Below are 22123 nucleotides of genomic sequence, written 5' to 3' on the forward strand. Positions count from 1 at the left end.
AACAGTTCAATAATATTTGGAGACACAGGAAGGAAAAAGCTACATCAGGCTTAGGACCCACTCTCGGGTGAATTTATTGTTGTTTTTCTGTCTTTCCACAGGGTTTATTGATAATAACAAAAGAAGATTGAAATACACCAGACTTGTCCTTTAAATGTTTTATCTTTCTCCATAAACTGTGGAAGCAGATTTATAGATCAAAGCTCAGGCTGTCTCTCCGTATGTCTCTCGGCATTACAAACAGTCCAGCTCGAGTTCTCCTTCGTCATCAGACAGAGAAGCACTCAGGACGTTGTGCGAGAGATGGAACAAATCGTTTTTTTCTCAGGCGGATCGCAGACCTGAGCCACGTTTAGACCGTGATTGCTTCTTTGTGGGGTTTTGTTGGGCTACTCGTTGTCCTTGTCCTTCACCTCAGGGTGGTGTTTCTTCTAGACCGCTGTGTTTTCATTAGTTCTCCATCCATTATGAAAGACATCGATTAGACCTTGTTTTTCTCCATAAGAGTAGATTTTCACACATGTAATCAAAAAAAATTCAACAATTAACCTTAAAAATAAGATTTCATGACATTGTTTCTATTACGCTGAATGACAGTAATATAGTAAGATGTGAGTTGAATGAATGTGTAAAAAGTGTCATCATTTGCATGAATGGGCTTCATAAATGAGAAGCTATATTTCCCACAGTATCCAGACCATCATCTCATTCATTTATGGGTTGCAATTTTGCTGCAATAATATATATAATGTATATATATGTATATATATATATATATATTATATATTATATATATATATATATAATAATGTGGTGTGCAGTTATAAATGTGATGTAATGAGATTGTTCATTAGTCCTGGGTCACGTGAGTAAGGTTAATGGCTTCATTCTCTGAGGCAAAGTTTTCAACTAGGTTACGAGCAGTACCACCCTCGGTAGCTGCACCGAGCCGGTTCTCATTCAGACCATGTGCTTTCTGCTGTGAGAGCATGAAATCATGAAATCAAACAAGAGGAGAAGAATCACTACTCAAATCAACTCTGACGGCAACAAGCAAAGAGGGGAAAAAACTGTCGGAAATAACTTTCTATAGTTGAGCAACAAGTTGGACTTTCAGTATCTGCCGGGTATTGTACAGGAGATTCACAAGTTTAGACATGCTTCACTTGAGTGCTTTTGACACAGAAGTAGAATGAGTTTAGGCTTTGTCACCTTCAGCAAAAACTCATTTGCATAGGAGGCATTTATCTCTGACAATAATAATGCAAAACAGCTTTTGCTAAAACTGCTAAAAGTGTCTCTTCTATGGTGTCTATGTAAATTCCCTCTGCTGCAGAAATAGCAGTCCAATTTTAAAAAATATGGTTTGAATTTGTTGCTCCTTAAGGTTCAACTCATAGCTGAAAAATGTTTGTTAAAGTAGCACCACAGGTCTTTCCACCTACATCCACTTTTCTTCATGGTAAACAAGGCTCTTCATAGATACTTCTCATTGTTTGGATCTCTGTCATATTCAATTCAGTTCAGTTTTTGTATGGGAATAGGAGTATTTTTGTACACTGTTTTTTAAGAAGTGTTACTTATAAGGATAAAAACCTCCTGTCTTAATATGATGTTATCTCACAGCTTGCATATCAAATGTGGCAATTCGTTTTTTTTTGGTTGTCTGGAAAAAAATCTGAACACATATGAAAGTCTATTGGTGTCTTTAATCATTCTTACAACTGACAATAATGCACACAAAGTCAAACACCTGTCCAAATATATACATAAAAGCACGGAAGAAGACGTTAGACAGACATTAAATATTTCATTATTGCGTATTGGCAAGGATGTTTGGAACAGTTTTTTGCTGTTATCAAATGACATATACTATTTGTTGTTTGACATTTAGTGTCCAGTCCTCTGCAAAGCACAGCAGCTTCCAGGACTTCAAAGGCCCCTTCTCCGGCAGCCACTTTCCCTCAGCATCAGGGAAGGAAATAAATTAGATTTGCTTCACATCTCTGCCTCTAGTCTGGTTATTGCTATTGGAACACAGCTGGGGCCATGTTTTTTCACCGTCGGTGGGACATTGCAACTCTTTCTGAAATGAGAACATTAGTAATGACACAATAGCATGTGAAGATAATTATGTTAACTATGAATTTTCTCTGTGTCTGTACACCCCAGGTCCTGTGGGCGGAGCAGCAAGTGGTGAAAAAAAGGAAGAAGAGGGATATCTATGAAGACCCAACAGACCCCGATTTCCCCAAGCAGTGGTACCTGGTGTGTGATGGTCTCTTATCTTTATAGCCTAGTCCTAATTAGTCTGGCGTTAAAGAAAAATGTCAACCCTTCAGTATGTGTTTTATTTCTCAAATGGCAAACATAGTGTTTTTCACTGTATAATTTAAGAGCTGCAATACATCAGTCAGTAGACTGTCTATTGGTTTTTCATGCTTTTGTATTTCATTTGGAGTGCCTTTTAAGTTTTTGAGGCGAGGGAGATGGTGCTTCGCTGCATTTAGATTTGCTCATAGAAAAGTGTTGTCCTGAAACATTACAGCTCTGCAATTATTTCTAATTAAACCTTGAACGTCTCCTTTTTCAGTCCTGTCTGAACACCACTCAATAGTTTCCACTCTGCAGAAGCTTGTGAGGACACCTAAATGAAGATGTATTCATTATCGCAGCAGCAGAAGTTATTATTTCCCTCATGGTCACTCTGATGAGCATAAATTGAATTGCTGTCTTTTGTACTAACCCTGCAGCCTTTAGGTGTAGCTGCTTCACCACCAGCATTTGGTTTCCACAGTCACGGATATAATGCAATGCATCCCAGAATGCTGGGTTGAAAAGAAAATTAAATGTCAGCACCAAACTAAACTGTATCACCTGTGAAACATTGATAGCAAATGGTCTTGGCAATGTGTCTGTTTCAGAATTCACAGCTTTTCCTCTGAGATGCTTCAATTTGCCCTAATCTGCTCTTTTTTCTTTTCTGTATGCACAAAAACCTCCGTCTCTGCAACGGATTAATGACAACATTGACTATCCCAGACATAAATCTCCAGGCGAATAGAAGTTGTGAAACCACCTCTGCCATTCAGCATTATACCTCTAATCGTCTAAGGGCGGAAACCCTTTCTTCTCCTAAATAAAATATTCCACGCAGCTTTGATTTTAAAACCAAACAAAGATGCTTTGGCTTAATCCATAATCCACCAATGCTGAAATGTTGTCTTGGATGTAGGACCAATATTTTCTTATCAAAGGCTTTTATATTGGTTTATTCTGGTACATGGGCTTCATCAGTTTCTAGCAAACATTTATTTAAGATCTGTATTGCATGGTGTGTGTGTGTGTGTGTGTGTGTGTGTGTGTGTGTGTTCAAAGCCCACTTCTAAGAATTTAAGCTACTTACCTAAGCAGCCAGGCATCCTCGGAGAAGTGCAGATGCAGGAGTCGTGCCCTGTGGAGAGGAATCAGCAGGAAACAGAAAAGCGGCAGAGAATGTTGTATGTGACGTCTTTTCCATTTCTACTGGTGTTTATCTTTAACCATCTCTTTCACCTCCGGCGCTCACTGCTCTTTATACTTCTCACTGTGCCAAATATCTCATCCAAATCTAGCTTTACCACTCCGTATCCCCCTATTTGTCTGCCTCCCTTCCCCCTATTTCTTCAGTGAGAGTGGGAAATGCTTTCACCGATTTCTGACCTGCAACAGGTTTTCAGTTTTTTTCTTCTGACAGCGTAACTACAGCGTGTAGCTCACACTGTGCAGCTCAGCCCGAGGAGGCAGACATGTCGGGGTGATGCATTACAATTGGATTATAAGTGTCCATGAACCACCTCTGATCTTTCTTCCCTTTTAGGTCTTTGTGGTTTTCCTTTATTGAGCATTTCTGTTTTTATCATAAGATTGTGTCGACTCTGCAGATTGATTCTCACTCACACACATTATACACTAGTCCTTTAATGCCGGTTTGTCTCGGAAGTGTCCGTCACAGCAGATTGACAGCTGAACAAAAGCCTTGTGTCTCTTCCAGACCACCCCGTCACATCAAGACCTGAATACCAAAATAGCCTGGGCCCAAGGCTACACAGGGAAAGGTGTTGTAGTGACAATCCTGGACGATGGAATTGAAAAGGACCACCCAGACCTCATCAGCAATTACGTAAGTCAAAAATACAAAAATACAAAGAGGCATGACAAAGCCTCCCCACTTACAGAACATTTCTGAGAAAAATGGAACAAAGTTAATTACATGGAGTTAAAATTGGCGTGATTGATGCCCTAACCGTTTTCTGGTTTCTCTTAGGACCCTGAGGCCAGCTACGATGTTAATGATGGAGATGCTGACCCCCAACCAAGATACACGCAGCGAAATGAGAACAGGTAATTTGGAAAAAGCAGCAAAACTGGCAACATCACTACTAGGAATAAATCTTTACTGCTTCATAATGAACTTTCAATCTTTAGAAAATTGGCATACAGTACATGAGCAGACATTTTTAATTTCCTTGTGAGAGTGGCAAGCACACCAATAAACTGAGAAATAAAATGGAGTGGGATTTTTTTATTTATTTTTTTACTTAATAACCCCTGTCCAAGTGTAAGTTGACAGCGAAAGACAGTGTTGAGAAGGCACCAAGTCTATAAAGCTTTTGGTTCAGTGCTTTTGGCCACAGCATTAACATTTAGAAACCAATTATATAAAGTTTGAAGGCACTGGTGCAGTCATTCTGCAAAGTCTTGAAAAATTGTTCCCTTTTTTCTCCATCCTTGCTTCAGTAAACACGCCAAGCTGCTGCAGCTGCATTTCAACATCTAGCCCCACAGCCACTTATTTGTTGCTAATACAATCCTTGTTTACTTGCCCTCGGTGATTCATGCCGTTCCCCTCCAGTCTTTGGTCACATTAAAACACGTCCTCCTCCCTTCTCCCATGTTTCTCCAACACCACAGTCTTCTCCCTGAGCCCAATCCCCCTGGAGCAGATGAGAAGCTTCATCCCGCTTCTGAAATTGTCACAGCAGGATTTGTCTCAAATCTCTCCCTTTTTCTGGACGACTGCCACCAAGTCTTTTTGTAGTTTGTTTGTTTTTGTTCTTTATTTTGGGTTTCAAAGTGCAGTTGGTCAGAGGGAGAAGAGAAATCAGTTTATAATATTTTATGAGATTGTAGAAACTTTCGTATGAGAACATAGATTCTGCGCAGAGGTTCTGAGTCGAACTTTGGCATCCATCTATCTCTCTGTTTTTTGTTGTTGTCCTTATCTGAAATATGATCTATTTATCTACAGTATTTATTCATCTTGAAAGAGGCTGGCATCAGCAGTTTTCAGAGCAGAGGCCTTGTTTCTTGTCCTTGCCAGCAGCTAGAGCAACCACGCAGAGCGACCCCAAGCCCTCTGTCAGAGCAAAGTAGATCCCACTCTGTCCTGCTGATGGAACAAAGCTCTACTGGAGGGGATTACTCCCTGCCTCTGGTTCACTTCTACTCCCAATCTGCACCATGCTATTACTTCAGAAAGACACACAACAATACAAGCACACAGGGGCGCAAAGATTTGGACTTGCACACTCTGCACTACCCATGTCGATGGAACTGCCACACAGCGATTACCTCTGACAGGATCAATTTACAGGCATAGGAAATGAAAAGCATGGGTATGTCTATGTGTCTCTGCCGATGTTTGGAGCAAATTATATCCAATGAGTTATGTAAATCAGCAGCAAGTAATACGGTGCGACAGTGAGTAATGCACACAACCCCCCTCACTATGAGATGATATGAATATATTCATAGGACAACAAAAAGCAAAGGAGAGTCAGAAGAGGTTATTTTCCACAGCCATGAAGGCCAGTTCATTTGTACTGATGACACGCAAGGCTGATTTTTAAATTCCCATCTCCGGGTTCCTCCTTAGAGGCTCTGTAGTGTTGACTTGGCAGATCTGGCAGATTTTGTTGAAGGCTGTGCAGGCCATGTTGAATGCTGCTTGAAGTCAGGTAATCCGCTTGTGCTGTATCATGTCAATGTTTGTCGATTTTTTTTCTCCATTCCTCCGCATTATGTCGGTGTGATTTGGGCGTAGAGGGTCGGTCTAATGGCAGAGACAAACAGGAATGATTCCACCTCCTGCCCGCAGCCTGTCATTAAACCTGAATGCTATCATTTTCTAAAAACCTCAACCTTAATCATTATCCAGCTTATCATCATAATAAAACATAATTTTTTTCCATATCTATTATTTATGAGGTTTAATGTCGACCATTTTGTTCCTTTTCAAGATCACAGGATTAGTTAACTAAGATTTATAAACATGAAATGAATATTGAATCATCACCCTGTAGGGATACACATTATTCTTCAGAAAGTATTCATCCTGTATCAATTTGTTTTAATTAAATAAATACATTACAGTCTCGTCACAATCTAAACAATAAACAATCCCTAAACAGTTATTTAATTTCCAAATCTTTAAAAAAATCAATTAAAATCTTTAAAGTTTTGAGTCCTTTAGTCAAGTAACACTGAATGATATTCACTGTCCTGACACCTCTGGGGTCCTGACTGGGTAAAACAGATCATTAAATGAAAGACGATAAAGATCATAATCTTGCCCTGCTAAGCCTATAACTGCTTACTGATCCCATATATAAGATCTTATTCATTCAGCATAAAACTGCACACCACTGGAGCTCTTTGAGGGGTGAGGTTTTTGCTGTGGTAATTAAATGTCACCTTCCAGGTTGTAAACTGTCTCCATCTCTCCTCTAACTTGCCTGTGGAGAGCTTTTAGCATCTGTAGGGAACTTTTCACAGGGGTCCATTAATTGAGATCCACGTGCCTGCACCCTAAGATTGTGCAGTGGTAGCCTTTATTGAAAAATGATTGGCATGCAGCACAGCCTTGTGTGCTTTCAGTCCAAACCAACCCGCCAGCCCCCTGGATAGTAAGTGACTCGAAATCAAGGCTGAGAAGATGAAGGAAGGGGTGCAGCGGCTCGTCTGGTTGATGGCGTGGAGAAAGACCAAGAGGAGTGTTGGCCCGTCCCTCTCGTCCTATCAAATTGCTTTGTCCTTGGTGGTGAAATTTGTTTCTCTGACCATGAAAGTGCTTCTTCAGCAAAAATACAATGGATAGGAAAAAAATGTAAATGCACTGCACCAGATGCTGCAGAAGAAACACACCTGTTCATCATTAAATTGTTTCATTTCAATCAATTAAAACGTTATAATCGACATCAGTCAGGTACAGCTGTTGAAAGGCCTGCAATCTAGATTACTCCTTCAAATTAAATGTTTTACATTTGAAAAGGTTGGGGAAATAATTATTAATGTTAGTTAACATGTCAATAGATTCATAAATGTTTAAGCAACAAATTGATGTTCTGACAGAAGAAAAAATGTCCTGGATTGTTTCTAATGAATAAAACATTCAAATGTTTTACATATTAACAAATTATTCCAAAAGCTGTACTTGCTTTCAAACTGTACTCTATCCCTTTTCAGAGATTTCTGGCTGATTGGACATTCATTAATAATTTGACTTACTTACTTAAATCAAAATGTGACAGCCACAGAGGTTAAATGTTTATATGCCACACTGTAAACACAACATTTAAAATATGCCACTGGGCTATATATTGTGTTCTTGGCTGGCAGAAAATAAGTCTTAATCCAATTAGAATACAGGCCGCGATACTAGTAAATGGCAACAGGGTAAAGTAATGTTTGTGCGCTGTGTCCTTGGCCAAAAGGCTGGCGGCATGTGGTTTCTTAGTCCTGAGACATTCACTGTTTGAGTACGTGAATGCAGATGATCATGCCCTGTCCCGGGCCTGCTGCACACAGACTGTACGCATATCTATATCTGTATGGGAGGTAATAAACCTGAGTCGTCAAGGGTGCGCTATAGGACAAATCAGACTGAAGGAGAACACAAATCAGAGAAGACGGCTTCCTCCTGCGTCGCTGCTATCGCGCCTCTGTAACAGTGTTTTGACACAGCAGGTCGCAACGCGCTGCACTGACTTCAATGCTTGACACATTTAATGCACAACATTTTGTGGAATTGACATTCCTCAAGCATCCGGATTCATCGGCTTATATCAAGTATGTGTTTTGACAAGAAATATATAGTCCGTCCTAGGTGAAGTCAAGCGCAGAAGACATTTCTAAACAGAGAAACTTGAGTCCGTCAAATAAGACCCTAGCTGTTTCTCAATCCACTGTTGCACAGAGATTTACACTACGCAGAAAAAAAGCAATTAAAATGTTGTAAAGTAAAGTAAAGAACCTTGGTAAAGAAGAAAACTTGTGTAATCCTTTTTAGGAGACTTGTTTCAGCCTTGACAGTTTGACAAACATGTGTTGACTGTTTGCTGTGAGTGGAGAAGGAACAATAAGAATACAAGAGAAATCTTCAAGGAAAAATATGTGTTCTTTATTTACTCTGGCCATCTGACGCTGCAGATAAATGCCCTTCACTGTTTGCACTGGGTTTATCAATTATTGTTTGTAAAGCTGCCATCCTTTGTGAAGCCTGAATAAGGTAACTCCGCTCCCCCCCTCATCTTGTTTATTCTGTCGGGGACAGCTTGTTTACCTACCAGACAGCAGGCAGACTTTTTTGGAGGTGATGTTGGCACGGCAGGGATGTCACTCTTTAACCAGATTCCTCAGGCTTTCTCTATACTTTCCTGCTATTGTTTTTTCACCCAAGAAAAAAATAGAATTAAGGTTTCACAAAATCTGAAACTGTATTATAAAGAATCTTAGACCCTCTGGATAATCCAGTCCAGATTTGATGAGTCTAGGAAAAGTGGTTTTAGATCAGGACCTGGTCTAATTTGGTCTACATGTGAAAAAAGCAGTGAAATCTCAGTTTTTGTATTTTCATCAAATAGAATTAAGGTTTCACAAATCTGAAACTGTGTTATAAAGAATCTTCAGACTCTCTGGGATAATCCAGTCCAAAATAAATCGGCTATGCAGCGATTTAAGAGGTTCAAACACGGAGGATTGTTCGCTCAGCGCTGTAAATTAAATGTCCCTTAACTTTCCCCTTAACTGCCGAATCGGATGCTCTGAATCGGAAGCCAACTTCAGCTTCGTATCTGCTACGGACATTTTTTGTGTTTGATTGAGAGCCTCTTAGTGATAGAAAATGACAAAGTATACATTTATATCGATGTTCTCCCCTGTCCTATACCCTAGTGCTCAATATGGCCAATAATGAATTGTTTTCAGAATGTGCAACAGCTGTTTGCCTTACTTTACATTGCATTTACTGTAGCTGACGCTTTTATCAAAGGCGACTTACAAATAAGTGCATTCAACCAAGAAGATACAAACTTGAAGAAAACAGAATCATATAAGTACAATCAGGTTTTCATAGAGCCAAAACATTTCAAGTGCTACTCAACTAGCTTTAGATAAACCAGTCCTTTAGTATATAAGTGCTTTGTTAGTTATTTTAATTGCTCGAAGTGGAGTCGAAAGAGATGAGTGTTTTGTCTGCGCCGGAAGATGTGCAGGCTATCTGCTGTCCTGATGTCAATGGGGAGCTCATTCCACCATTTTGGAGCCATGATAGCAAACCCACGTGTTTTTGCTGATGGGAACTTGGGGTCCCCCTCGCAGTGCGGGTGCAGCGAGCCGTTTGGCCGATGCAGAGCGGAGTGCAACGTGCTGGGGTGTACAGTTTAACCATGTCCTGGATGTAGGAAGGGCCAGATCCATTCGCAGCATGGTACGCAAGTACCAGTGTCTTGAAGTGGGAGTCTAGCAGTTACCGGAAGCCAGTGGAGGGAGCGGAGGAGCGGCGTGGTGTGGGAGAATTTAGGAAGGTTGAAGACCAGACGAGCCGCTGCATTCTGGATGAGCTGCAGAGGTCGGATGGCACATGCAGGTAGACCAGCCAGGAGGGAGTTGCAGTAGTCTAGGAGTGATATGACGAGAGCCTGGACCAGAAGCTGCGTCGCTTTCTGGGTCAGCTGGGGACGCATCCTCCTGATGTTGTAAAGCGTGTATCTGCAGCAGCGGGTTGTAGCAGCGATGTTGCAGTGAAGGACAGTTTGTTATCTAGGATCACGCCCAGATTCCTTGCAGTCTGAGTCGGGGAAACAACAGAGGGGCCGATGTGATTGTTAAGTCAAGAGTGGGACAATCTTTTCCCGGAAGGAAAAACAGTTCAGTCTTGTCAAGGTTGAGCTTGAGGTGATGAGCAGACATCCAGGGCCCGCCTTAACCTGCCATCAGGCCCTGGGGCTGATGGTTTGTAGGCCCCCTATTTAAACAACAAATGAAAGTCATTTATTAGCCCTCGGCAGGTTCTGTGATTGCACTTCTCCACTCTGCTCTGCGCGCCTGGTCCTCTCCTCCAGATGAGTGACGTATCGGGCCTCCCTCGTGTATCTGTCCGGTTGCCGTTGGCTCCCCTCCAACGTAGCAAGTCCTCGCCGTCCTCTCCATTTTCCTCCAACAGATAACGTCCCTCCTGTCTGTTTTTCCGCTCCCCGCTACTCCATCGCTATCAGAACCAGGCGGCCTACTTGGCTCCGAGGCCCCGCTGGCCGCTCGGTACAGAACTCACCTGTCCTTCCTCCTCATCCCGGCCTACAGGTTTAAAATAACCTGTAGGCTTCGGCATTTTTTGTAATAGCTGCTTATCTCGAAACTCCTTTTCCCTCAACAATTTTCCTTTCCCGAGCGTCACTCTCAAACTTTCTCTCTCAAACTTTCTCTCCTCAACAACCTTCACCTGTCACTCAATCACTCGCAGTTTGAATAAGTCACATGTGAAGCATATTCCTCATTCTGATTGGCTGTTAAGTGGTGCCCTCTGACTGTTTTCGGAGTCATCTCTGGAATCCATCGATCTGATTGGTTAGCGGAGCAAATGATCAAAATACTACGGAGGAAAGATATTTTCGTTTGGATTACTGGTCTGGGGGAAGCTCGCGAGTGTGTGTGTTTGTGTATTTTTGCGTTTGTGTGTGTTGTGTTTGTTCCCCGGGGAAAACACTCACGAGAAACACCGGCTGTTGTTATGCCTGCTGTGACGTCACTGTTACCTCCGTTCTCCGCTTGTAATTATGCCGAAGCTTCAACGTGTATTTATCAATCTGAATTTGCCGAAACAATTTAATAGTCTGAAAGCCAAGACTTTGTTTATTTGAAAACCATATGAAAAACAACTGTTTTGCCGTGTTATCTATGATTACTATACGCCTTACATCATAATGTCAGCCGGAGGGAGGGGGAGTGAGTGGCGAGTGAGAGCTGTCATCTTCCCTTTACAAGCTTCAAAAATGTATTTATTGTGTGATTTTGGAAATAAAAGTTTCATATTCTGAAAGCCAAGACTTTGTTATTTAAATGTTTTTAAAAAACATCCGAAATAAAAAACTTTTTTCTTTTAATAAAAAAAAAAATTTCAAACTTTTTTATTGGCTCATGATAGGCCCCTGATCTCCGTAGGCCCCTGGGTCAGCCAGGTCAGCCCGTGCATTAAGGCGGCCCTGCAGGACATCCACTGAGAGATGTCAGCTCGACAAGCAGAGATGCGTGCGACGACCTGGGTCTCTGAGCGAGGGAAAAGAGAGAATTAATTGGGTGTCGTCAGCGTAGCAGTGGTATGAAAAACCATGCGGGCTAATGACAGATCCGAGCGAGTTTGTGTACAGAGAGAAGAGGAGGGGACCTTACTGTAAAAATACATTTAGATTTCTGGCCCCTCATTCTGTAGGGTTTATATGTCCTTTGCTCTATTTCTGCATGAGTGTTTTCCAACATAATGATATGAAAGTCAGATGGATTGATGACTCTAATTGCCTTTAGGCATGAACGGTCATGACAGATACTGTACGCTGTCTGTCGATATTTGCCTGATGATGGACTGAGAACTCTTCCAAAGTGTTTCTCTGCCAAAGATATTACAATGTTATCTGATCATCTTCCCTAAAGCTGTAGACAGCACTTTTGTGTTTGACCAAACAATGAAGAGATCTCACACTGCAGTGTAACGATTCGAAACAGACCTGCCTGAGGCTACATCTTAGCTGAGCTGAGCAGAAAATAGCCTAATCCTTTTTGCGTTGAACGGACCCCATTCAGTCCCTTTAAAACAGATATAAACCAACAGAGCAATGCCAAGAGACGGATCCTACAGTTTGGACGAGCACAGGTTAGACATCAGTCACACTTGGTAAAGCATATTCCATACACATGCTCTACAACACAACCCAAACACTACATGAGTGGGTATGTGTGATTATATGAGTATACCATCTGTAAACAGAGATTCTCAATGCTTGAATACACGTCTTTCTGTTAAAAATACTATATGAGAAAGTGTGTCCTGCCAGCATGGAGGAATAATCTCCTTTTCTCCCTCATCTGCTGGTGGTAACACCCACACAACTGTTCAACTTTTGGATGAACTAATTTTACTTGAATGAGTGCTCAACCAATTTGATGGCCTGCTTATGTTGTTCCTTAACTTCTCTTAGTACTATATCTGCTTGGAAACAGTCTAATTTTCAGTAATAAGACAAGGCAAACCTTCCCACCATCTATCACACTGTAAATGAAAGAATGTAGGTATAGTTACTTTGGGGAAGATAATTAAACCTCAAAAGAGCCTCCTCAAAAACAAAACATTTGTTTGATGCTGCCATGGGGAAATCAATTACTGAAAACAGACACTTAACTCAAAGTCTAAAACTTCGCTGCAAGCAGAATTCCGTTGTTTCAAGTTTTAGTTTTTCAGGTTGGGGTAAATGCTCGTTTTTGGATTAGATCAATATTGAGGCACCTTCCATAAGATACATACTGAATACTTTGCATTTATAGACTGCACTTTACAGTATATTGACTCTGTGTGGTCTGTGGTTACGTCGCATTATGTCCAGAGAGATTGTGTTGGGAGTCTCCAGTAAATCGCAGTGCAAGGACTTTACCACAAAACGGCCCCTTGTCCTGAGGAGGAGAGATAAAAGCATTACCTCCCTCTGTCCCTTTGCTCCTTCTGATGAGATAGTCACAAAGTCAAACACCTGTCCAATATTACATAAAAGCACGGAAGAAGACGTTAGACAGACATTAAATATTTCATTATTGCGTATTGGGCAAGGATGTTTGGAACAGTTTTTTGCTGTTATCAAATGACATATACTATTTGTTGTTTGACATTTAGTGTCCAGTCTCTGCAAAGCACAGCAGCTTCCAGGACTTCAAAAGGCCCCTTCTCGGCAGCCACTTTCCTCACATCAGGAAAATAAATTAGATTTGCTTCACATCTCTGCCTCTAGTCTGGTTTGCTATTGGAACACAGCTGGGGCCATGTTTTTTCACCGTCGGTGGGACATTGCAACTCTTTCTGAAATGAGAACATTAGTAATGACACAATAGCATGTGAAGATAATTATGTTAACTATGAATTTTCTCTGTGTCTGTACAACCCCAGGTCCTGTGGGCGGAGCAGCAAGTGGTGAAATAAAAGGAAGAAGAGGTGATATCTATGAAGACCCAACAGACCCCGATTTCCCCAAGCAGTGGTACCTGGTGTGTGATGGTCTCTTACTTATAGCCTAGTCCTAATTAGTCTGGCGTTAAAGAAAAATGTCAACCTTCAGTATGTGTTTTATTTCTCAAATGGCAACATAGTGTTTTTTCACTGTATAATTTAAGAGCTGCAATACATCAGTCAGTAGACTGTCTATGGTTTTTCATGCTTTTGTATTTCATTGGAGTGCCTTTTAAGTTTTTGAGGCGAGGGAGATGGTGCTTCGCTGCATTTAGATTGTGCTCATAGAAAAGTGTTGTCCTGAAACATTACAGCTCTGCAATTATTTCTAATTAAACCTTGAACGTCTCCTTTTTTTCAGTCCTGTCTGAACACCACTCAATAGTTTCCACTCTGCAGAAGCTCTTTGTGAGGACCACCTAAATGAAGATGTATTCATTATCGCAGCAGCAGAAGTTATTATTTCCCTTCTTGTCACTCTGATGAGCAATAAATTGAATTGCTGTCTTTTTGTACTAACCCTGCAGCCTTTAGGTGTAGCTGCTTCACCACCAGCATTTGGTTTTTCACCAGTCACGGAATATAATGCAATGCATCCCCAGAATGCTGGGTTGAAAGAAAATTAAATGTCAGCACACAAACTAAACTGTATCACCCTGTAAACATTGATAGCAAATGGTCTTGGCAATGTGTCTGTTTCAGAATTCACAGCTTTTTTCCTCTGACGATGCTTCAATTGCCTATAATCTGCTCTTTTTTCTTTTCTGTATGCACAATAAACCTCCGTCTCGCAACGGATTAATGACAAACATTGACTATCCCAGCATAAATCTCCAGGCGAATAGAAGTTGTGAAACCACCTCTGCCATTTCAGCATATACCTCTAATCGTCTAAGGGCGGAAACCCTTTTCTTCTCCTAAATAAAACTATTTCCACGCAGCTTTTGATTTTAAAACCAAACAAAGATGCTTTGGCTTAATCCATAATCCCACCAATGCTGAAATGTTGTCTTGGATGTAGGACCAATATTTTCTTATCAAAGGCTTTTATATTGGTTTATTCTGGTACATGGGCTTCATCAAGTTCTAGCAAACATTTAATTTTAAGTACATGTACTTGCCATGGTGTGTGTGTGTGTGTGTGTGGGGTAGTGTGCTGTTGGGTGTTCAAAGCCAACCTTTACCTAAGAATTTACAGATACTTACCTAAGCAGCCAGGCATCCTCGGAAGAAGTTGCAGATGCAGGGAGTCGTGCCCTGTAGGGAAGAGGAAATCAGCAGGAAACAGAAAAGCGGCAGAGAATGTTGTGGTATGTGACGTCCTTTTCACATTTCTACGTGGTGTGTATCGTTTAACCATCTCTTTCACTCCGGCGTCTCACTGCTTCTTTATATCTTCTCAACTGTTGCCAAATATCTCATCACAAATCTAGCCTTTACCACTCCGTATCCCCCTATTTGGTCTGCCTCCCTTCCCCCTATTTCTTCAGTGAGAGCTGGGAAATGCGTTTCACCGATTTCTGACCTGCAAACAGGTTTCAGTTGTTTCCTCTGACAGCGTAACTACAGCGTGTAGACTCAGCACTGGTGCAGCTCAGCCCGAGGAGGGCAGACATGTCGGAGGTGATGCATTACAATTGGATTATAAGTGTCCATGAACCACCTCTGATCTTTCTTCCCTTTTAGGTCTTTGGGTTTTCCTTTTAATTGAGCATTTCTGTTTTTATCATAAGATTGTGTCGACTCTGCAGATTGATTCTCACTCACACACATTATACACTAGTCCTTTAATGCCGGTTTGTCTCGGAAGTGTCCGCACAGCAGATTGACAGCTGAACAAAAGCCTGTGTCTCTTCCAGACACCCCGTCACATCAAGACCTGAATACCAAAATAGCCTGGGCCCAAGGCTACACAGGGAAAGGTTGTTGTAGTGACAATCCTGGACGATGGAATTGAAAAGGACCCACCCAGACCTCATCACAATTACGTAAGTCAAAAATACAAAAATACAAAGAGGCATGACAAAGCCTCCCCACTTACAGAACATTTCTGAGAAAAATGGAACAAAGTTAATTACACTGGAGTTAAAATTGGCGTGATTGATGCCCTAACCGTTTTCTGGTTTCTCTTAGGACCCTGAGGCCAGCTACGATGTTAATGATGGAGGATGCTGACCCCCAACCAAGATACACGCAGCGAATGAGAACAGGTAATTTGGGAAAAGAGCAGCAAAACTGGCAACATCACTACTAGGAATAAATCTTTACTGCTTCATAATGAACGTTTCAATCTTTAGAAAATTGGCATACAGTACATGAGCAGACATTTTTAATTTCCTTGTGAGAGTGGCAAGCACACCAATAAACTGAGAAATAAAATGGAGTGGGATTTTTTATTTATTTTTTTACTTAATAACCCCTGTCCAAGTGTAAGTTGACAGCGAAAGACAGTGTTGAGAAGGCACCAAGTCTATAAAGCTTTTGGTTCAGTGCTTTTGGCCACAGCATTAACATTTAGAAACCAATTATATAAAGTTTGAAGGCACTGGTGCAGTCATTCTGCAAAGTCTTGAAAAATTGTTCCCTTTTTTCTCCATCCTTGCTTCAGTAAACACGCCAAGCTGCTGCAGCTGCATTTCAACATCTAGCCCCACAGCCACTTATTTGTTGCTAATACAATCCTTGTTTACTTGCCCTCGGTGATTCATGCCGTTCCCCTCCAGTCTTTGGTCACATTAAAACACGTCCTCCTCCCTTCTCCCATGTTTCTCCAACACCACAGTCTTCTCCCTGAGCCCAATCCCCCTGGAGCAGATGAGAAGCTTCATCCCGCTTCTGAAATTGTCACAGCAGGATTTGTCTCAAATCTCTCCCTTTTTCTGGGACGACTGCCACCAAGTCTTTTTGTAGTTGTTTGTTTTTGTTCTTTATTTTGGGTTTCAAAGTGCAGTTGGTCAGAGGGAGAAGAGAAATCAGTTTATAATATTTTATGAGATTGTAGAAACTTTCGTATGAGAACATAGATTCTGCGCAGAGGTTCTGAGTCGAACTTTGGCATCCATCTATCTCTCTGTTTTTTGTTGTTGTCCTTATCTGAAATATGATCTATTTATCTACAGTATTTATTCATCTTGAAAGAGGCTGGCATCAGCAGTTTTCAGAGCAGAGGCCTTGTTTCTTGTCCTTGCCAGCAGCTAGAGCAACCACGCAGAGCGACCCCAAGCCCTCTGTCAGAGCAAAGTAGATCCCACTCTGTCCTGCTGATGGAACAAAGCTCTACTGGAGGGGATTACTCCCTGCCTCTGGTTCACTTCTACTCCCAATCTGCACCATGCTATTACTTCAGAAAGACACACAACAATACAAGCACACAGGGCGCAAAGATTTGGACTTGCACACTCTGCACTACCCATGTCGATGGAACTGCCACAGCGATTACCTCTGACAGGATCAATTTACAGGCATAGGAAATGAAAAGCATGGGTATGTCTATGTGTCTCTGCCGATGTTTGGAGCAAATTATATCCAATGAGTTATGTAAATCAGCAGCAAGTAATACGGTGCGACAGTGAGTAATGCACACAACCCCCTCACTATGAGATGATATGAATATATTCATAGGACAACAAAAAGCAAAGGAGAGTCAGAAGAGGTTATTTTCCACAGCCATGAAGGCCAGTTCATTTGTACTGATGACACGCAAGGCTGATTTTTAAATTCCCATCTCCGGGTTCCTCCTTAGAGGCTCTGTAGTGTTGACTTGGCAGATCTGGCAGATTTTGTTGAAGGCTGTGCAGGCCATGTTGAATGCTGCTTGAAGTCAGGTAATCCGCTTGTGCTGTATCATGTCAATGTTTGTCGATTTTTTTTCTCCATTCCTCCGCATTATGTCGGTGTGATTTGGGCGTAGAGGGTCGGTCTAATGGCAGAGACAAACAGGAATGATTCCACCTCCTGCCCGCAGCCTGTCATTAAACCTGAATGCTATCATTTTCTAAAAACCTCAACCTTAATCATTATCCAGCTTTATCATCATAATAAAACATAATTTTTTTCCATATCTATTATTTATGAGGTTTAATGTCGACCATTTTGTTCCTTTTCAAGATCACAGGATTAGTTAACTAAGATTTATAAACATGAAATGAATATTGAATCATCACCCTGTAGGGATACACATTATTCTTCAGAAAGTATTCATCCTGTATCAATTTGTTTTAATTAAATAAATACATTACAGTCTCGTCACAATCTAAACAATAAACAATCCCTAAACAGTTATTTAATTTCCAAATCTTTAAAAAATCAATTAAAATCTTTAAAGTTTTGAGTCCTTTAGTCAAGTAACACTGAATGATATTCACTGTCCTGACACCTCTGGGGTCCTGACTGGGTAAAACAGATCATTAAATGAAAGACGATAAAGATCATAATCTTGCCCTGCTAAGCCTATAACTGCTTACTGATCCCATATATAAGATCTTATTCATTCAGCATAAAAACTGCACACCACTGGAGCTCTTTGAGGGGTGAGGTTTTTGCTGTGGTAATTAAATGTCACCTTCCAGGTTGTAAACTGTCTCCATCTCTCCTCTAACTTGCCTGTGGAGAGCTTTTAGCATCTGTAGGGAACTTTTCACAGGGGTCCATTAATTGAGATCCACGTGCCTGCACCCTAAGATTGTGCAGTGGTAGCCTTTATTGAAAAATGATTGGCATGCAGCACAGCCTTGTGTGCTTTCAGTCCAAACCAACCCGCCAGCCCCCTGGATAGTAAAGTGACTCGAAATCAAGGCTGAGAAGATGAAGGAAGGGGTGCAGCGGCTCGTCTGGTTGATGGCGTGGAGAAAGACCAAGAGGAGTGTTGGCCCGTCCCTCTCGTCCTATCAAATTGCTTTGTCCTTGGTGGTGAAATTTGTTTCTCTGACCATGAAAGTGCTTCTTCAGCAAAAATACAATGGATAGGAAAAAAATGTAAATGCACTGCACCAGATGCTGCAGAAGAAACACACCTGTTCATCATTAAATTGTTTCATTTCAATCAATTAAAACGTTATAATCGACATCAGTCAGGTACAGCTGTTGAAAGGCCTGCAATCTAGATTACTCCTTCAAATTAAATGTTTTACATTTGAAAAGGTTGGGGAAATAATTATTAATGTTAGTTAACATGTCAATAGATTCATAAATGTTTAAGCAACAAATTGATGTTCTGACAGAAGAAAAAATGTCCTGGATTGTTTCTAATGAATAAAACATTCAAATGTTTTACATATTAACAAATTATTCCAAAAGCTGTACTTGCTTTCAAACTGTACTCTATCCCTTTTCAGAGATTTCTGGCTGATTGGACATTCATTAATAATTTGACTTACTTACTTAAATCAAAATGTGACAGCCACAGAGGTTAAATGTTTATATGCCACACTGTAAACACAACATTTAAAATATGCCACTGGGCTATATATTGTGTTCTTGGCTGGCAGAAAATAAGTCTTAATCCAATTAGAATACAGGCCGCGATACTAGTAAATGGCAACAGGGTAAAGTAATGTTTGTGCGCTGTGTCCTTGGCCAAAAGGCTGGCGGCATGTGGTTTCTTAGTCCTGAGACATTCACTGTTTGAGTACGTGAATGCAGATGATCATGCCTGTCCCGGGCCTGCTGCACACAGACTGTACGCATATCTATATCTGTATGGAGGTAATAAACCTGAGTCGTCAAGGGTGCGCTATAGGACAAATCAGACTGAAGGAGAACACAAATCAGAGAAGACGGCTTCCTCCTGCGTCGCTGCTATCGCGCCTCTGTAACAGTGTTTTGACACAGCAGGTCGCAACGCGCTGCACTGACTTCAATGCTGACACATTTTAATGCACAACATTTTGTGGAATTGACATTCCTCAAGCATCCGGATTCATCGGCTTATATCAAGTATGTGTTTTGACAAGAAATATATAGTCCGTCCTAGGTGAAGTCAAGCGCAGAAGACATTTCTAAACAGAGAAACTTGAGTCCGTCAAATAAGACCCTAGCTGTTTCTCAATCCACTGTTGCACAGAGATTTACACTACGCAGAAAAAAAGCAATTAAAATGTTGTAAAGTAAAGTAAAGAACCTTGGTAAAGAAGAAAACTTGTGTAATCCTTTTTAGGAGACTTGTTTCAGCCTTGACAGTTTGACAAACATGTGTTGACTGTTTGCTGTGAGTGGAGAAGGAACAATAAGAATACAAGAGAAATCTTCAAGGAAAAATATGTGTTCTTTATTTACTCTGGCCATCTGACGCTGCAGATAAATGCCCTTCACTGTTTGCACTGGGTTTATCAATTATTGTTTGTAAAGCTGCCATCCTTTGTGAAGCCTGAATAAGGTAACTCCGCTCCCCCCTCATCTTGTTTATTCTGTCGGGGACAGCTTGTTTACCTACCAGACAGCAGGCAGACTTTTTTGGAGGTGATGTTGGCACGGCAGGGATGTCACTCTTTAACCAGATTCCTCAGGCTTTCTCTATACTTTCCTGCTATTGTTTTTTCACCCAAGAAAAAAATAGAATTAAGGTTTCACAAATCTGAAACTGTATTATAAAGAATCTTTAGACCCTCTGGGATAATCCAGTCCAGATTTGATGAGTCTAGGAAAAGTGGTTTTAGATCAGGACCTGGTCTAATTTGGTCTACATGTGAAAAAAGCAGTGAAATCTCAGTTTTTGTATTTTCACAAATAGAATTAAGGTTTCACAAATCTGAAACTGTGTTATAAAGAATCTTCAGACTCTCTGGGATAATCCAGTCCAAATAAATCGGCTATGCAGCGATTTAAGAGGTTCAAACACGGAGGATTGTTCGCTCAGCGCTGTAAATTAAATGTCCCTTAACTTTCCCCTTAACTGCCGAATCGGATGCTCTGAATCGGAAGCCAACTTCAGCTTCGTATCTGCTACGACATTTTTTGTGTTTTGATTGAGAGCCTCTTAGTGATAGAAAATGACAAAGTATACATTTATATCGATGTTCTCCCCTGTCCTATACCCTAGTGCTCAATATGGCCAATAATGAATTGTTTTCAGAATGTGCAACAGCTGTTGCCTTACTTTACATTGCATTTACTGTAGCTGACGCTTTTATCAAAGGCGACTTACAATAAGTGCATTCAACCAAGAAGATACAAACTTGAAGAAAACAGAATCATATAAGTACATCAGGTTTCATAGAGCCAAAACATTTCAAGTGCTACTCAACTAGCTTTAGATAAACCAGTCCTTTAGTATATAAGTGCTTTGTTAGTTATTTTATTGCTCGAAGTGGAGTCGAAAGAGATGAGTGTTTTGTCTGCGCCGGAAGATGTGCAGGCTATCTGCTGTCCTGATGTCAATGGGGAGCTCATTCCACCATTTTGGAGCCATGATAGCAAACCCACGTGTTTTTGCTGATGGGAACTTGGGTCCCCCTCGCAGTGCGGGTGCAGCGAGCCGTTTGGCCGATGCAGAGCGGAGTGCACGTGCTGGGGTGTACAGTTTAACCATGTCCTGGATGTAGGAAGGGCCAGATCCATTCGCAGCATGGTACGCAAGTACCAGTGTCTTGAAGTGGATTCTAGCAGTTACCGGAAGCCAGTGGAGGGAGCGGAGGAGCGGCGTGGTGTGGGAGAATTTAGGAAGGTTGAAGACCAGACGAGCCGCTGCATTCTGGATGAGCTGCAGAGGTCGGATGGCACATGCAGGTAGACCAGCCAGGAGGGAGTTGCAGTAGTCTAGGAGTGATATGACGAGAGCCTGGACCAGAAGCTGCGTCGCTTTCTGGGTCAGCTGGGGACGCATCCTCCTGATGTTGTAAAGCGTGTATCTGCAGCAGCGGGTTGTAGCAGCGATGTTTGCAGTGAAGGACAGTTTGTTATCTAGGATCACGCCCAGATTCCTTGCAGTCTGAGTCGGGGAAACAACAGAGGGGCCGATGTTGATTGTTAAGTCAAGAGTGGGACAATCTTTTCCCGGAAGGAAAAACAGTTCAGTCTTGTCAAGGTTGAGCTTGAGGTGATGAGCAGACATCCAGGCCCGCCTTAACCTGCCATCAGGCCCTGGGGCTGATGGTTTTGTAGGCCCCCTATTTAAACAACAAATGAAAGTCATTTATAGCCTCGGCAGGTTCTGTGATTGCACTTCTCCACTCTGCTCTGCGCGCCTGGTCCTCTCCTCCAGATGAGTGACGTATCGGGCCTCCCTCGTGTATCTGTCCGGTTGCCGTTGGCTCCCCTCCACGTAGCAAGTCCTCGCCGTCCTCTCCATTTCCTCCAACAGATAACGTCCCTCCTGTCTGTTTTTCCGCTCCCGCTACTCCATCGCTATCAGAACCAGGCGGCCTACTTGGCTCCGAGGCCCCGCTGCCGCTCGGTACAGAACTCACCTGTCCTTCCTCCTCATCCCGGCCTACAGGTTTAAAATAACCTGTAGGCTTCGGCATTTTTTGTAATAGCTGCTTATCTCGAAACTCCTTTTCCCTCAACAATTTCCTTTCCCGAGCGTCACTCTCAAACTTTCTCTTCTCAAACTTTTTCTCCTAAACAACCTTCATCTGTCACTCAATCGCTCGCAATTTGAAT

The 22123-nt window shown here is 41.7% G+C and overlaps 1 protein-coding gene across 1 annotated transcript in view; it reads left to right on the plus strand.

The window, feature by feature from the left end:
• The first annotated feature begins 2142 nt into the window (after positions 1-2142).
• The window catches only part of furinb (furin (paired basic amino acid cleaving enzyme) b), a 66151-nt gene continuing 46170 nt past the window's right edge, over positions 2143-22123 (plus strand). Inside the window, exons 1-3 of the mRNA XM_034085783.1 lie at positions 2143-2268; positions 4034-4162; positions 4307-4383. Of these exons, the coding sequence (XP_033941674.1) occupies positions 2143-2268; positions 4034-4162; positions 4307-4383 (332 nt within the window). The remainder of the gene's footprint in view (positions 2269-4033; positions 4163-4306; positions 4384-22123) is intronic.

The sequence above is a fragment of the Pseudochaenichthys georgianus genome, chromosome 6 (assembly GCF_902827115.2).
Source record: "Pseudochaenichthys georgianus chromosome 6, fPseGeo1.2, whole genome shotgun sequence".
In the NCBI taxonomy this organism is placed as follows: domain Eukaryota; kingdom Metazoa; phylum Chordata; class Actinopteri; order Perciformes; family Channichthyidae; genus Pseudochaenichthys; species Pseudochaenichthys georgianus.